The sequence below is a fragment of the Mobula hypostoma genome, chromosome 3 (genome assembly GCF_963921235.1).
Source record: "Mobula hypostoma chromosome 3, sMobHyp1.1, whole genome shotgun sequence".
Lineage (NCBI taxonomy): Eukaryota > Metazoa > Chordata > Chondrichthyes > Myliobatiformes > Myliobatidae > Mobula > Mobula hypostoma.
This window is the reverse complement of record NC_086099.1, coordinates 136,926,210-136,944,033: the sequence shown is the minus strand read 5'-3', so window position 1 is coordinate 136,944,033 and position 17,824 is coordinate 136,926,210. Positions and strand designations below refer to the sequence as shown.

Genomic DNA, 17,824 nt, shown 5'->3' with positions numbered 1-17,824 from the left:
CCGCTATCGTGCCATATTGTTAATTGTATCAATATGTTGGGCCCAGGGTAGATCTTCAAAGTTGTTGTCAGCCAGGAACTTGAAAGTGCTCACCCCTTCCACTGCTGATCCCTCGCTGAGGACTGGTGTGTGATCAGCAGTCACGACACTGCACACCCGGATGCCATCCCTATCATTGGGGGGGATTTCAACAAGGCCAGCTTGAAGATGTTTCTGAATAACAACTACAACATATCACCTCTGGAATTATGTGAACCAACAAACTTGACCACTGTCATACCACCATCGAGTACACTTACTGTGCCAGCCCATGCCCACACTTTAGAAAATCTGATCACCTGGCTGTGATCCCGGTGTATGGTAAGGGACTCAAGACCATAGCACAAGTGGTGAGGACCAAGCAGGTATGGTCAAGGGAGGCAGAGGAGCACTTACAGGACTGCTTTAAATCAGTGGACTGGACCATATTCAGGGACTCATCTTCGAATCTGAATTAATATGTCACAGTTGTCACCGACTTCATCAAAATCTATGTGGATAAGTGTGTGCCTTCAAGAACATACCAGACATATCCAAACCAAAACCCATGGATGAACCAGGAGATTTGTAGTTTGCTGACGGCCAGATCTGTGGCATTCTAGACCAGTGATCCAGAACTATACAAGTAGTAGTCCAGGTATGACCCACAGAAGAGTATTTTAAGAGCAAAAAAAACAATTCCAATCGAAGTTAGAGGTGGAAACATCAGCTCTGTCAGGGTTTGTCGTCTATTACTTCTGACAATGCAAAGCCTAACATCATGAATGGCTGTGACCCTGCACTCCCCAATGAACTCGGTGCCTTTTACGCATGCTTTGAAAGGGAGAATAAATCCACACCTGTGTGAATCACTGCAGCTTCTGGTGACTCCGTCATCTCTCTCTCTCGGAAGGAGACTTCAGACCATCTGTCAAGAGAGTGAGCCCTTGAAAAATGTCAGGCCCTGATGGTGTACCCGGTAGGGCACTGACAACCTGTGCCAACCAACCGGCGAGAGTGTTCAAGGACATCTTTAGTCCCTCACTGATGCAGTCAGATTTTCCCACCTGTTTCAAAAGGGTAACAATCATACCATTGCCAAAGGAGGGCAGGAGAAGCTGGCTCAATGACTATTGCCCAGTTGCACTCATATCTACTGTGATCAAGTGTTTTCAGAGGTTGGTTATAGCTAGAATCAACACTTGCCTGAGTAAGGACCTGCTTCTGCCGCAATGTGCCCATCACCACAATAGGTCTAAACCTCTCTCGTCAGCCCTGGTTCACCTGGACTATAGCAATACTTACTGTGTATTGACTACAGCTCAACGTTCAACATAATCATACCTTCAGTTCTAATCAACCAGCTTCACATCCTGGGCCTCCCTGCCTCCCTCTGCAACTGGATCCTTGACTTCCTCATCGGGAGATCACAGTCAGTGTGGATTGGAAATAACATCTCCTCCTTCATGACACACCTCATAGTTGCATGCTTAGCCGTGATCAATGAGTATTCTTAGATATATTTTATGACAGTGGGGTTGGTTGTGCTGATTTACCTCTGATTTTGTTTGCAGCATTTGAAGAAGGCTAAGGGCCTGAGCTCCAAGGTTCAATAAGCTGTCTTGGTAAAGCACAATTTGGGAACAATAAGAGGTCCGCAGTCACAATAACAAGATCACAAACCAAAACACACAAAAGGAAAATGGTTGTTGAGGTCCTCAGTGAGAATGAGTGAGAATGTCTTCCTGTTTCCTGTCATCTTTCCATTACAAAGTGTTGTCTTCCACCATTGTCATGCTGAGAGTGTTTCTGAACAGTTGCTTAGAACAAAAACATAACAACTTTCTGAAGATATTTTACAAAAGGAGGAAGGTATGTGAGTTTGGGGTTGGCCATGGTAACCGGTTATTTCTGTTGAAAGTGTCTGCTCCCACCAGTTGTCTTACTCAGACGGGGGAGATGGTACTCAAGATACATGAATAAAGGGCAGGAAGCTGGATGCACGCATAAATAGAAAGTCTGTCTGCATTACTGGAGCTCTCATTCCTCCTATCTTACAACATTGCGGATGAAGCATCCAATGACCCTATGACCAATGTCTCAGAGGCTGATGTCCAAGCATCCCTCAAGAGGGTGAACTCTCACAAGATGTCAGGTCTTGATGGTGTAGATAACCAAGTACTGAAAACCTGTGTCAACCAAATGGCTTGAGTATTCAAACACGCCTTCAATGTCTTACTGCTGCGCTTTGAGTTTCCCACCTGCTTCAAAAGGGCAACAATTATTTCTACGCCCAAGAAAAACAGGCTGAACTGTCTCAACAGCTATCATCCAGTAGCACTCACAAATATGGTGATGAAGAATCAAAAGATTGGTTATGGATGGAATTAACTCCTGCCTGAACAAGGACCTGGACCCATTGCAATTTGCCTGCTGCTATAATAGTCTACAGCAGATGCAATCTCACTGGCTCTATACTCAGCTTTGGGGCATATAGACAACAGCAAAAACATATGTCAAGCTGCTCTTTTGTGATTACAGCTCGGTGTTCAATACCGTCACTCGCTCACAACTAATCAACAAGCTTCTGTACCTCTTTCTGCAAATGGATCCTTGACTTCTTCTGGGACATCACGGACAGTGGAGATTGGTTAAGTCACCTCCACCTTGGGATCAACACAGGTGCATCTCAATAATGCATACTCAGCTCACTGCCCTAATCTTGCTATGCTCATGACTGTGTGGATTAGCATCGATAAATTTTCAAATGACACCACTGTTGGTAGAACCTTAGATGGTGTTATGGAGGCTTACATGAGTGAAATAGATTGGCTAGTTGAATGGCGTCACAACAAAAACCTCATGTTCAACATCGCTAAGACTGGTGGCACAACGGCATCAGAGCTGGACTCTGGAGCGAAGGCTCCCGAGTTCGAAGCAAGTCGGGCCACCCCCCACCCCGAGCACGCTTTCCATCCATGCCAGGTTGAGCATTGAACTAGCCACTTGACCTCATAAAGAAAAATGGGTCGAGTCAGGTACGTTCATATCGTGACCCGGTTAATCCGAAAGGAGACCAATTCTGACACCATGCGCCAGACAAGAATGGCTGACTGTCTGGTGCAAAATGCAAAAAGAAACTAAGACTGTTCACAGGTTTCAAGAAGGGAATATCAGGAGAACACCAGTCCTCATTGAGGAGTCAGCAGCGGAAAAGTTGAAGAGTTTTATGTTCGTGGGCATCAACATCTCAGAGTATCTATCCTGGGCCCAACAGATCAATGCAATCATGAAGACTGGACACCAGAGGTTCTGTTTTGAAAGAAGTTTGACGAGATTTGTTATGCTACCACAGACTCTAGCGGATTTCTCTCGATATACTGTCCAGTGGAGAACATTCTAACTGGCCCTCCTCTTGTTACTACCATCAGTGAGGCATACAGGAGCCCGAAGGCCCAAGCTCAACTATTCAGAAACAGCTGCTTGCCCTCCGCCTTCAAATTCCTGAACAATGCACGAAGCCAAGAACACTACCTTTATTTTGCACTATTTGTTTATATTTGTAGTTTATGGATTGTTATATCTTTGCACTGTACTGCTGCTGCAAAACAACAAATTTCAAGTTATAGGATAGTGATAATAAACTTGAATCTGGTTCCTTAATTTTTAACACAAGAAATTCGCAGATGCTGGATATCAAAAGCAACACCCACAAAACGCTGGATGAACTCGGCAGGCCAGGCAGCATCTATGGAAATGAGTAAACAGTCAATGTTTCCAGCCAAACCCCTTCTTCAGGACTGGAAGGGAAGGGGGAGGATGCCAGAATAAAAAGGTGGGAGCAGCGAAAGGAAGCTAGCTGGAAGGTGATTGGTGAAGCCAGGTGGGTGGGTAAGGTCAAGGGTTGGAGAGGAAGGAATTTGATAGGAGAGGAGAGTGGACCATAGGAGAAAGGGAAAGGTGAAAGGCAGGAAGGAAGAGGGAGCAGGCCAGGGTGGAGAACTGAAGAAGACGGGGAGGGGGAGGGAAAAAGTATGTTTACCAGAAGAATATAAGGTGTTGCTCCTCCACCCTGAGGGTAGTCTTATTGTGGCTCAAAAGGAGGCCATGGATTGACATGTTGGAACGGGAATGGGAATGGGAATTAAAATATTTGGCTACTGGGAAGTTCCTCTTTTGGTGAATGCAGCAGAGGTGCTCGAAGTGTTGCTTCACCTGGAAGGATTATTTGAGGCCCTGAATATAAGTGAGGGAGGAGGTGAATGGGCACTTTGGCCACTAGCAGGGATAAATGCCAAGAGGGCAATTAGTGAGAAGGGATAAATGGATAAGGGAATCACGGAAGGAGCGATCCCTGTGTAAAGCAGAGAACTGGGGGGAGGTAAAGATGTGTTTAGTTGTAGGATCCATTTGGAGATGGTGGAAGTTGGAGAGAATAGTGTGTTGGATATGGAGGCTCAGAGCGGTAGGTGAGGAAGAGAGGAACTCTAATATTGTTAAGGTGGGCAGGACGATGGGTTGAGTGCGGATGTTCTGGAAATGGAGGAGATGCAGGTGAGAGCAGCATCAATAGTGGAATAAGGGAAACCACATTCTTTGAAGAAGAACACCTCTGATGTCCTGGAAAGGAAAGCCTCATCTTAGGAACAGATGGAACAGAGATGAAGGAACAGAGAAAAGGGAATAGCATTTTACAGGAGACAGATTGGGAAGAGGTATAGACAAGATAGCTGTGGAATCAGCGGATTTATAAAACAGTTCATCTCTAGAGATGGAGACACAGAGATTAAGAAAGTGGAGGGAGGTGTCAGAAGTGGATCAAGTGTACTTAAGAGCAGGGTGGAAGTTGGAGGCAAAGTTGAAATTGTCAAGCTCATCGTGGGTGAATGAAGCAGCACCAATGCAGTCATCAAAGCAATGGAAAAAGAGTTGAGGAGCATTACTGGGGAAGGTTTGGAACGTGGACTGATAATTAGTCCTTAATTCTTTTTAAGAACATGTCCTTAATTTTTATACTCTATTCGTATACCAGCTGCACAGCATCAGTATGAAACTTCATAAGAAGCACCTTAACTGAATCAGGACTAAATTGAAAAGCAGCCTGGATTTGTGGGACCCTTCCTATTACTGCATGTTCCATCTTTACAGTGACCAGTGAAACCAAACGCACTGGTTTGCTTCATTGAACAGAATATCTGTTACTGGTTTCACCAAGGTATCTCGAACCAATTGTCCTACATATGCCACATGCTCCCTCGCACTGAAGCTTGAAAAGAACCTTGGGCAAAAGAATTGAGGACAACTGTCAATTTAATGCCATTGGCATTGTGGTCAGATCATTTTGTGAAGTTATCAACTGAGAAAATTTCACTCTCCTTGCACATTACTGTTCTGTGAGATCATGGTAACTTGATCCTCTGTTTGACAAACTTACATTGAGGATATGGTTGCTGCAGAAAACTCTCCTCCCTTGTGGGAATATAAAATGCTGAAAAATGTCAGTCAGTCTGGCAGCATTGGTGGAAAGTAAAGTCAATGATTCAGTTCAAAGTCCCTTTATCGGAACCTCTTCTTCAACCTGAGACAGTAATTATTGCTTTTACCACAAGTACTTCCTGGCATGCTGTGTTTTTCCATCATTTTCTATTTTTAATTCACATTTCCACCATCTGCAGCTTTCTATGGATTGTACAATACTGGTCTTCAATTTAAAACAGGAAGGCATGAAAATTCATCCCACAGTGACAACTGAAGAGTGACCCTTAACTCAAGCACCTAATAAAGTGGCCACTGAGTGTATGTTTGTGGTTTTTTGCTATAGTAGCCCATCCACTTCAATATTTGAAGTGTTATGCACTCAGAGAAGCTCTTCTGTACATCTCTGTTACAATGCGTGGTTATTTGAGTGAGTCACCTTCCTGCCAGCTTGAACCTGTCCGGCCATTCTCCCCCGACTTCTCTCATCAACAAGGTTTTTTTACACACAAAGCTGCTGCCAAGTGGATTTTTTTTTTTTTTGGTTTGGGCACCATTCTCTGTAAACTCTAGAGACTATTGTGCATGAAAATCCCAGGAGGATCTTGAAATCTGAAATATTTTGAGTTTCTGAAATACTCAAGCTACTCTGTCCAGCAGCAACAAGTGACAGAGTCACCTTGTAATCGCATATCTTCCCCATTCTGAAGTTTTGTCTAAACAATAACTGAACTGCTTGACCATGTCTGCATGCTTTTATGCATTCAGTTGTTGCCACGATCGGCTGATTAGATATTTGCCCTAACGAGCAAGTGTACCGTTGTACCTGATAAAGTAGCCTCAAAGTGTACATTAATTGAGAGATCAACCCCAAATGTCAAATATTAAAGGAAATGCATATAAGGTGAGAGGGAGCATGTTTAAAGGATATGTGCAGGGCAAGTTTTTTCTTCCCACATAAGTGGTGGATGCTTGGAATGGGCTGACAGGAGTAATGGTGGACGCAGATATGAGAGTGCCATTTGAAAGTTGTTGGACAGGCACGTGATTAAGCAGGGTATAGAGGGAGAAGAGACTTAGTTTAATTTTATATTGTGTTCTGCATAGACATCTCAGGATGAAGGTTCTGTTCCTGTGTTGTACTGTTCTAGGTTCTATGTCTCTACAAAATAAAAAGAGAAATTGCTGGAAGCATGCAGTTCAACAGAATATTCTTACACTGATCCCACTATAATGTCAGACTATTTTCTCCTCTTCCTATCAACGCCAGCCAGGCTCTTCTATTCCCCTACACACTAGGAGCAGTTGCTGGTGGCCAATTAATCTGTCAATGCACATGTACTTGGGACATGGGGGAACCCCATGCTGAAACTTCACACAGACAGCACTGAAACTGGGCCTCTGGAGCTGTGTGAGTGTGACAGTAACTCAGTATCAATAACTTCCATAAGAAATATTACCACTTATTAAAGAGAAATATAAAAAAGATAAAACTTCGAAGGTCTAAGTACATTTTTTATCAATGTTTATATATGTCACCATATACAATGCTGAGATTCATTTTATTACGGGCATTCAAAATAAATGCAAAGAAACAACAACAAAAACAAACAAAATAATAATAAATAAATAAGCAGTAATAATCGAGAGCATGAAATGAAGAGTACTTGAAAGTGAGTCCACAGCTTGTGGGAACAGTTCAGAGTGGGGGGCTAAACACATAATCCTATGGTACCCCTGTGCTGATGGAGATTGTGGAGGAGATGTTGTTGCCAATACGAACTGACTGGAGTCTGCAAGTGAGGAAATCCAGGATCCAGGATAAGGCGGTATTGATGCCTGGGTCTTGGAGTTTATTGATTCATTTTGAGGGGATGATAGTATTAATTGATGAGCTGTTGTCAGTGAAGAACATCCTGATGTGTGCATTTTCACTGTCTAGATGTTCCAGTGTTGAGTGAAGGGCCAAAGTAATGGCATCTGTTGTGACCTGTTGTGACAGTAGGCAGACTGGAGTGGATCCAAATCACTCCTCAGACAAGGGGTGATATGCATCATCAACAACCTCTCAAAGCACTTCATCACTGTGGATGTAAATGCTACCGGACGATAGTCATTGTGGTAGGTTATCATGTTCTTTTTAGGTTTGAAGCAGGTGGATACCTCAGACTGCTGAAGTGAGAGTTTAAAGGTATCAGTGGATACTTCAGCCAGTGATTAGCACAGGTCTTCAATATTCAGCCAGATACCCAGCCAGGGCCAGATGCTTTCCATGGGTTTACCTTCCTGGAGGATGCTCTCAAGCTGGCCTCAGGGTTGTTGGGGGCTGTGGGAATTCATGAAGATGCCTCCATGTTTTGATGGTCAAAACGGGCATAAGAGGCATAGAGCGTATCTGGAAGAAAAACTTGTAATCTGTCTTGCTTGGTTTCACTTTGTAGGAGTGATAGCATCCAAGCCCTGCCACAGCTGTTGAGCATCCTTCAGTGATTTAACTTTGTTACTCTGCATGTGAGATGGCTCTCCAGAGGTCATTCCCGGACCTCTTGTATTTCACTTGATCACCAGAACTAAACACCATGATCTGGCTCTCAGTAGACTGCGGATCTCTTGGTAAATCCAAGGCTTCTGGTTGGGGAAGACACTGAAAGATTTTTGGGGATACACTCGTCCACGGTGGTTCTTGTAAAATCCGTGACAACTGTGTCATATTCATTCAGATGCTCTGATTAGTGCTTGAACATGGCCCATTCCACCGACTTGAAGCAACCCTGCTCTTCCTCCTGCGACCATCTCTCTGTTTTGCTTATCTCTGGAGTCTTGTTCTTTAGCCTCTGCCTGTACGCAGGTAGAGGGAGGGCAGCCTGATAGTGAGATTTCCTGCAATGTGGTCGAGGGACAGAACGGTCAGTATTCCTAATAGTATAACAGTGGTCAACTGTGTTGAGACCCCTTGTGCTGCTGGTGATGCATTGATGAGAATTGAGCAGAGATTTCTTCAAACAAGCCTGGCTGAAGTCCCCAACAATTTAAAATATGGCCCCCTGATTGTCTGACTTCTTCCCCTTTCCTTTCCAGCCCTGCTGAAGGGGCTCAGCTGAAAACATCAAATTTTTATTCCTTTCCATTGATGCTGCCTGACCATCTGAGTTCCTCCTGCATTTTGTATCTACTATTCTAAAATTTGGAATAAAACTTTTACATTTGGAAGATTAATTTGCTATATGGAACCATGTTTAGTTCTCAAGATTGCAAATAGATATAGAAGGCTAGGTATGCAGGAGTGGGAACTACAGGGAATGTTTTTTGGCTAAACTTGGGAATGTGGGGATGAGCACCTTCTGACAAATTGAATGACACAACTGTTGCAAAATTCTTTTAACTCAATTGTTGCTCACCAATTTAGCACAAGCTGCATAGAAGAGCTGATCAACCATGGCATTGTGATATTGATGAGGGATTTCAAGCCAACAATGAAGAGGAATGGAGCAGCTGGAGTTTGGAAGAAGTACAGAAAATTTCTCTGAGGGAAAAGAAGGTGCATTCTAACTGCACCTAGCTGGATATCTGGTTCAGAGGGTTTAAGGCGTGCACCAAAAAATAGCTGGAGTGCATCAAGAAGATAAAACAGAAATTGAGTCTGTGGGGAATGTGCTCCCTATTGATAACTGGGAAGAACCTGGTCATCTGGTGTGAGGTGCTCTCAGCATTGTGATACCTGACACAGGTGTGGTCTGTCCCCTGCTCCTTCAGCTTGGGAATTACACAGACTATCTTCTGGATCAAAGATGGAGCAAGTCAGACAGGCCACGATGCACAAGTCCCTGGACAATGGTGACAAGAACATAATAGATGTCACCCTCACCCTGATGAGCACCTTTGTATGTGGCTGCATCAGACTGTGTGTGGAATCTAAGTACACGGGCACCAACTACTTGCCAAGGTAGTTGTGAAGGATGGGTGGGGGTGCATTGGTGCACAGTGTCTGTCAACTGGATGTTGCTGCATACCTTTCCTTCATGTTAAAGTTCTTCTGGACCAACACCTTTGACCACAAGTCCATCAGGCAGTGGTCAGCACAGATTATCATTCAAACTCTGCAGGAGAAGGACTTGATGGACACATTAGGATGGTTTCCTGAACAGATTGTCCAGACCATCTGGAAGAACACCTCATCGCCTGGTCTCACCAACAAGCACCAAGACCTTGATACCAATTAGATCCTTCCTGCACACCCAGAGCATCAGTACTACCACACACTTCCTGCAAGATGACTTCATGTTATATGGGGGGCATTGAGAGCGGACCCAAATGCAAGACACAGACACTGAAGTACTAGGAACAGGACTAGGTTTGACAAGAAAGCAAGGGAAGAAATGACACTGGACATTGACACAGGTCCTGGATGAGACTAGGATTCAAGGCCTGGGCAAGGACTTAGACTAGAAACACAGAACCCGGACGTGGAACTAGGAACAAGGAGCCTGGACTAGGAACTCGGAACTCCGGAACCAGAGTCTGGACAAGGACCGGAACCTGGGTCTTGGTTAGGACTCAGAACCTGGGTCTTGACTCAGAACTAGATCCCGGGTCTAGGCTAGGACTCGGGACTAAGATCTTGGGTACGGGGCCGGGACCCTTTCTAGGAAGCAGGACTTAGGACCAGGGTTTTACACAGAGTCAGGACCCCTCCTTGGGAACAGGACTAGGGCCGGGACTCTTCTTTGACACGGACACTAAACACAGGGACACAAAGAGACAGTTCCAAACTCAACAATAGTTAGTTCCTTATCTTGGCATGGCAAGGCTCCAGTCTCACTCCGGCAGTTGAACTTGATGGGGATACAGCCGAGGTTGCAGGCGGAAGTTCAGAAGGAAGTGGAAGTAGGAGGTAAGGGAACAGTCCAGTCCCCAAGCTGTCTGTCTGTATTTTGTTTTACAGCGGTTGGCATCCAGCTTAATGGTGCATTAACACCACCCTTTGCTCCAGAATGTGCACTAGACATACATTCTAAATCCCTTCATCCAATCACGCGCGCGCACGTGCCCAGTCCCCAAGCTGAATTCAGGAGCTATTTATATAGCCAGCCCAAAACTAGAATCAGGTGCCTCAATTAAGGCACCCAATGGAACAAGGGAAAACAGGAAAACCTGGAATAAGGAATCGATGAACTGGACCATGAACCGGAATGCAGATTTCACGGACCAGACCATGACACTTCAGTGTGGACAAGATAATCATTCACCTCTTTGCAGATTGTGGGTTTACATAGAGGAGGATGGAGAAAGATGCAAGAGCCTGGATCACAGTTCAACCCGAGTAGCTGTGTGACCGATGCCTTTCTGATCTATGGACTACTCCCAGGGGCACACACAGAGACAGGCATCAAATACTGCTGGAAAAGCATCAAGATAGTGCAAGATACCTTTGGTCTGCCCAGAACTGAATGGTCTGCTAGGCCAGCTTGAAAAACGTCTCTAAATAATTAACACTAACATACCACTTGTGGAAACAGAGGAGCTAACACACTAGACCACTGTTATACTACCATCAAGAGTCCTTACCTTGCCAGCCCACGCCTACACTTTGGAAAGTGTGTTCATCTGGCTGTAAATCTACTCCCTGAGTGTAGTCAGAGACTGAAGACTGCAGCACCAGTGGTGAGGACCAAGAAAGTATAGACAAGGGAGGTGCAGGAGCGCTTACAAGACCGCTTTGAGTTAGTGAACTGGAGAGTATTCAGGGATTTATCTTCAAGTCTGAATGAATATGGCACAATTGTCACTGACTTCATTAAAACCTGTGTAGATGAGTGTGTGCTTATGAGAAGAGCAGAGTGACCAGCCTTAATGATTATTATCCAGTAGCTCTTACAACTACTGTGATGAAGTGCTTTGAGAGGTTGGTCACGGCTAGAATCAACTCCTGCCTCAGCAAGGACCTGGACCCACTGCAATTTGACTATTGTCACAATAGGTCTACGACGGAAGCGAGCTCATCGGCTCTTCATGCAGCCTTGGATCATCTGGACAATACTAACACTTACATCAGGCTGCTGTTTATTGACCACAGCTCAGTGATTAACATGATAATTCCTACAGTTCTGATCAAGAAGCTCCAAAACCTGGGCCTCAGTACCTCCTTTTGCAACTGGATACTCGTCCTCTTCACCAGAAGGCCACAGTCTGTGTGGATCAGAAATAACATCTCCACCTCAACACTGGTGCACCTCAAGGATGCGTGATTAGACCACAGCTGTATACTTTCCACACCTATGACTGTGTGGCTCGGCACAGCTCAAATGTCATCTATAAATTTGCTGATGACACAATTATTGTTAGCAGAACTTCAGACAGTGACAGGAAGGTGTACAGGAGTGAGATCTATCAGCCAATTGACTGGTATCACTGCAACAGCCTCGCACTCAACATCAGTAAGACTAAAGAATTGATTGTGAGCTTCAGAAAGGGAAACGACACCAGTCGTCAAAGACTGATCAGAAATGGTAAAGGCTGTGTAATTTCAAGATCCCAGCTCTACATATTGTTGCAGTTACTAAGGAGGCACAACAGCAGCTATATTTCATAAGGAGTTTGAGTAGATTTGCTATGTAATTTCTACAGATATACCATGTACAGCATTCTAATTGACTGCATCAACATTTGCTGTGGTGGTGGGATGGCACAGTACAGGATCAAATATAAACTGCAGAAAGTTGTAAACTCAGTCAGTTCCATCATGGGCACGAGACTCTCCAACATTCACGACATCTCGGAAGAGCGATGCAGCATCCATCATTAAGGACTCCCAACACCCAAGACATGACCTCTTCTCACTGCTACCATCCGGGACGTGGTACAAGATCCTGAAGGCACACACTGAATGATTCAGGAACAGCTTGTTACCATAATTTCCCACTTTTATTATTATGTAGGGCAATGTACTGCTGCCGCATAACAACAAATTTCATGACATGTGCCAATTAGTCATATTAAACCTGATTCTGATTCTGATATCAAGATGTCCATAGAGGAATGTTGCCAACTGGCATATTCCAGGATGAAAGAATATGTCCTGATGGACACACTTGGTGCGGCCACCGCAAAGGCTCAGTGGGGAAGGACCACGTTGTAGGGTTCTTCTGCTATTGGGCAGAAAGAGGCCAGGTTCGGTGAGGAACCCCCTCAATTACCCAGGCCTCCATACCTCCTTGTGAAACGAGAACCTCGATTTCCTCACGTGCAGATTGCAGTCAGTTCAGATTGGCAACAACATCTCCTCCACAATCTCCATTGGCACAGGTGCACCTCAAGGTTGTGTGCTTAGACTCCTGCTCTACTCACTTTATACTAATGACTGTGAGGCTAAGCCCACCACTGGTACCACTGTCGTTGGCTGAATCAAAGGCGGTGACGAATCAGCATGGAGGAGGGAGATTGAAAATATGGTTGGATGGTGACAGAACAGCAACCTCTCACTCAAAGTCAGCAAGACCAAGGAGCTAATTATTGACTTCAAGAGGGAAAACTGGAGGGCCATGAGCCAGTCCTTATTGGAGCTTTAGAGGTGGAGAGAGTCAACAACTTTAAATTCCTCAGTGTTATCATTTCAGGGGATCTGTCCTGGGTCCAATATGTAAGTACCATTACAAAAATAGCACAGCAGCAGCCCGATTTTCTTAGAAATTTGTGAAGATTCTGCATGTCATCTGAAACTTTGATAAACGTCTATAGATGTGCAGTGGATAGTACATTGACAGGCTGGTACGGAAACACCAATTCCCTTGAACAGAAAATCCAACAAACAGTAATGGATACAGCCCAGTTTATCATGACTAAAGCTCTCCCCACCGTTGAGCACATCTACATGAAGCATTGTCAGAGGAATGCAGCATTCATTATCAGAGACCCACCACCCAGGACATGCTCTCTTCTCGCTACTGCCATCAGGAAGACGGTACAGGATCCTCATGATTCACTCCACCAGATTCAGGAACCATTATTACCCCCCAACCAGAGGGGATAACTGAACTGTTCACCCGCTCACTAAACTGTTCCCACAACCTATGGACACACTTTCAAGGATTCTTCATCTTGCTTTCTTGGTATTTATTGTTATTTGTTATTATTTTTGATTTTTTTTTATTTGCAGGGTTTGTTGTGTTTTACACATTGGTTGTCCGTCTTGTTATGTGCGGTCTTTCATTAACTCTGCTGTGTTTCTTTGTAGTTAATGTAAATGCCTGCAAGAAAATGAATCTTAGGGTTGTATATGAGGACATAGATATGTACTTTGATAAATTTACTACGAAGTTTGAACTTTTGAATTATTGTAATACTGAATCACCCCAGGGGCCCACATGAGTGGCAACTATGCTATTGGTTTTAAGGAATGTAATAGAACACTACTTAATGCATTGTCAATGAATGGAAGAATGAAAAAGCATTGCACAGTTTATTCTTGTAAATTTTTTTATCATTATGAACAAAGTTTATTTTGATATAAAAATTGCAGTGCTGTCATTCAATCACATAAAAACTCCCAGATATGCATAAGCCCTTTACTCAAATTTTGCAAGATTTAGTACTATTGGTATATATAATAGACACTGCAATGTAAAACCTTCTGCCTTTGTAAAATGCCATAATTTACAATATTTTGATTATTAATTTGACTGAAGACATGTTGCTGTCCAAGGACTGGTGAGCTGAAGTACGTATATGCGGAAACTGACCACGTTGCAGTGTACGATCACCCTCAGTCTGTTTCTCAAATCCACTGGTAGCCATTAGAATTTAATTACACTTCGTAAACCCCAGTATACCGAACATAAAGAAAATCCAACCTGGGGAGAAAGAGAATTGAACTGTAAGTCCTTCATTTGAGGCACTTGCATTAAAAAAAGGTTTCACCTAATTTAAGCAATTTAAGCTTGTATAATTGTTCTATTCAACACACTTATATATTTATTATTTACCTTTGGTAACATTAATGGAAGTATACAAATTTACACATCTCTCTTCCCGCAACTACAGCATACCTTTGCAAGTGAGCATAGGAGCAGGAGTGGGTCATTTGACTCCTCGTGCCTCTTCTGCCACTCAGCTAAATCATGGCAGATCTTTTACTTCAGTAAGCCCCATCTCTCATTCCTTTAATATCTTTAAGACCTATTGTTCTCTATTTTATACAAGGGGTGATTGATAAGTTCGTGTCCTAAGGTAGAAGGAGATGAGTTATTAACGTCAAACTTTCTGCATTTTCACTCAAAGAGTTGAACTGCACGTGGATGTAACGAGAGCGTCTTGGACCTCCAGGTGGTCCACAGCAGGGGTGATTGATAAGTTTGTGGCCTAAGGTAGAAGGTGATGAATTATACAGCTCTCGTTAGATGCACACGCAGTTCAACTCTTTGAGTGATTATGCAGAAAGTTTGAAATTAATAACTCATGTCCGTCTACCTTAGGCCACGAACTTATCAATCATCCCTGATGTGGACCACTTTCTGGAGGTCCAAGACACTGACTTCTACAAAGAAGGTATCCGTATGCTCCATGACCACTGGACTAAGTGTGTAAATGGAGGAGGGGACTATGTTGAAAAATAAATGTACCAGGTTTTCTAAAATTTACTCCTTCTACCTTAGGCCACAAACTTATCAATCACCCCTCGTATACACTCAACAAATGAGACTCCACAACCCCATTGGCAGAGAGTTCCAAATATTTGTTATACTGTGAGTGTAGGCACCATTCCACCATAGTGGTTCGCACGACACTATTACTGCTCAGGGCATTCTGGAGGTCGGAGCTAAATTCTGGCTCTGTAAGGAGGCTGTACGTCCTCCCTGTGGAATGGCTGGGTTGTCTCCAGGTGTTCCAGTTTTTTTCCCAAAGTCCAAAGACCTACTGGGTAGCTTATTTGGTCATTGTAAGTTGCCCTGTGATTAGGTTAGGGTTAATCGGGTTTTCTAGGGATTTGCTGAGGTGGTGTGGCCTGAAAGGCTGGAAGGAGCTACTAAATAAGAAAATAATAATAAATGGCTCATTGTTATGTAGAACCCTGATCCTCAACATCCTAGCCAAGCAAAACAGCATGATGTAAAACATTTTTTAGAGCATTGGATAGGATAGACATGGGAAGATGTTTCCCCCATCTGAGGTATAACAGGATCACAGTCTCAAAGTAAGAGGTAGACATTGAAGAGAAATTGTGTTGGAATTCCCACTCCTATGGGCGGTAGAAGTTCAGTCATCAGTTCCATTCAAAACTGAAATTGATGGATTTGTGGCCATTAGAGGAATCAAGAAACACAAGGTCAAGGCAGAAAAGTAGTGGAGGGGTATAAGTTCAGACATGGAGTAGAAACAAGGGGATGAATGACTTGCTGTGACTTGTTTACACATTTTAACAAACATGCCTTGCATGATCATATCCTGTTACAATTTTAAGCATTTTTGTGCATTCCACTTCACATTTTTCTAAATTTAAAACTAAATAAACTCATCATTTCACAAACCCACCATGTAACGAATCAATTTGGTGAACATACAATGCTGTCTCTCTGTTGCAAGTAAATCTTTTCTTAGAATTGCAGTCTGGACATGTACACATTTTTCCAGACAAGGTCTCACCAGGACCTGTTATAGTTGGAGTGAGTCATCTCTTTTACTTAAGTTTCTTTGCAATATTGGCCAACATATAACATGCCCAGTATGTTTTCCTAATTGCTCACTTGTACCTTCATGCTAACTGCCAGTGATCATTTAAAAGATCATGCAGGTCATTCTAAAAGCTAATACCTTTCAATTTCTAACCATTTAGAAATTGCTGGACCTTTCTATTTTTGGACAAAATGGATGACTTCATATTCTTCCATATATATTTCAACTCCCAAGTCCTATAATTTATCAATATCCTAACAAAGCCTTTCTGCATCTTTCCCACTTCCATACGGTCACATAACTTTGTATCTTTAATAAATTTAGATTTTAACTATTATCTTCCATGGAAATTATTGACATTGATTATGAACAATTAGCTCATTACGATTCATTGAGACCTTCCATTAGTTGCAGAATCCCAAATGGTAAAAACAAGTTATTTCCTTTCTTTTCTTTCATTTTAAATCTTTTTATTGTTATATTATACAGGAAAAATAACATGAGTACATTGAAGTAACAACACTTACAATGCCTCAAAAAAAATTATCTTAAAGGTTGAAAAAAAAATTTTGTGATAACAAAAAAAACCTACTAAGCAGAAAAGTGAGAAAAAAAAAGAACCCATTAGGTGTACAACCCCGGAATCATGCGTCATACAAAAAGCTTCTAAAAATAAACATCAAACCGCCAGCAAGAAAAGAAAATATACAAAAAATTTACAATTAGATTGTGGAAAAATTATATCAATTAACTCAAATGGTAATGACGAGCAAATGAGCCCCATCTTTTCTCAAAATCAAATAAAGGTTCAAAGGTTCGACTTCTAATTTTCTCCAAACTAAGACATAGCATCACTTGAGAGAACCATTGTGACAAAGTGGGAGCTGATGTATCCTTCCACTTCAACAAAATGGCCCTCCTAGCTATCAATGTATCAAATGCTATAACATGTTGGTCAGACACAGAAATGCCATGAATATTTTGAGGAATTATTCCAAAAAGCACAGTTAATTTATTAGGCTGTAATTTAATTTTAAGTGCTTTAGAAATTGTTGAAAAAAACGAGTTCCAGAACTGTTCCAATATAGAGCAAGACCAAAACATATCTGTCAGTGTAGCTGTCTCAGTTTTACATCTATCACAATGACTATCAACATTAGAAAAGATTTTAGAAAGTCTCTCCTTTGTCAAATGATAACAATGTACAATTTTAAATTGAATCAATGAATGGTTAGCACAAATTGAAGAAGAGTTAACCAATATCCGCATCCAATCCTCCATCATAAAAGTCAAATTAAGTTCCTTTTCCCAATCCTGTTTAATCTTAGATAAAGGACGCTTATCCCATTGTAATAATAAATTATAAATTCTTCCAATAGAACCCTTAATCAAAGGATTCATACTCATAATAGTATCTAACAAGTCAGCCTCCAATATGTAAGGAACATTACTTAAATATTTTTGTAAAAAATATCTAACTTGAAGGTATTGCAGAAAGTGTGAGTAGGAAAGAGAATATTTATCAAATAATTGTTCAAAAGACATCAATCTATCTTCTTTAAATAAATCCAAAAAAGAACTAATACTTTTATTTTTCCAAAGTAAAAAAATTGGATCACTCAAAGAAGGCTTAAAAAAGTAATTTCGGTAAATTAAACTACAAATT

At 42.4% G+C, this 17,824-nt stretch overlaps 1 protein-coding gene across 1 annotated transcript in view; it reads right to left on the bottom strand.

Moving 5' to 3' along the window:
• Nucleotides 1–13,950: 13,950 nt before the first annotated feature.
• Nucleotides 13,951–17,824, bottom strand: part of agmo (alkylglycerol monooxygenase) — a 403,147-nt gene continuing 399,273 nt past the window's right edge. Inside the window, exon 13 of the mRNA XM_063043768.1 lies at nucleotides 13,951–14,339. Coding sequence (XP_062899838.1) covers nucleotides 14,283–14,339 — 57 coding nt within the window. The 3' untranslated portion in view covers nucleotides 13,951–14,282. The remainder of the gene's footprint in view (nucleotides 14,340–17,824) is intronic.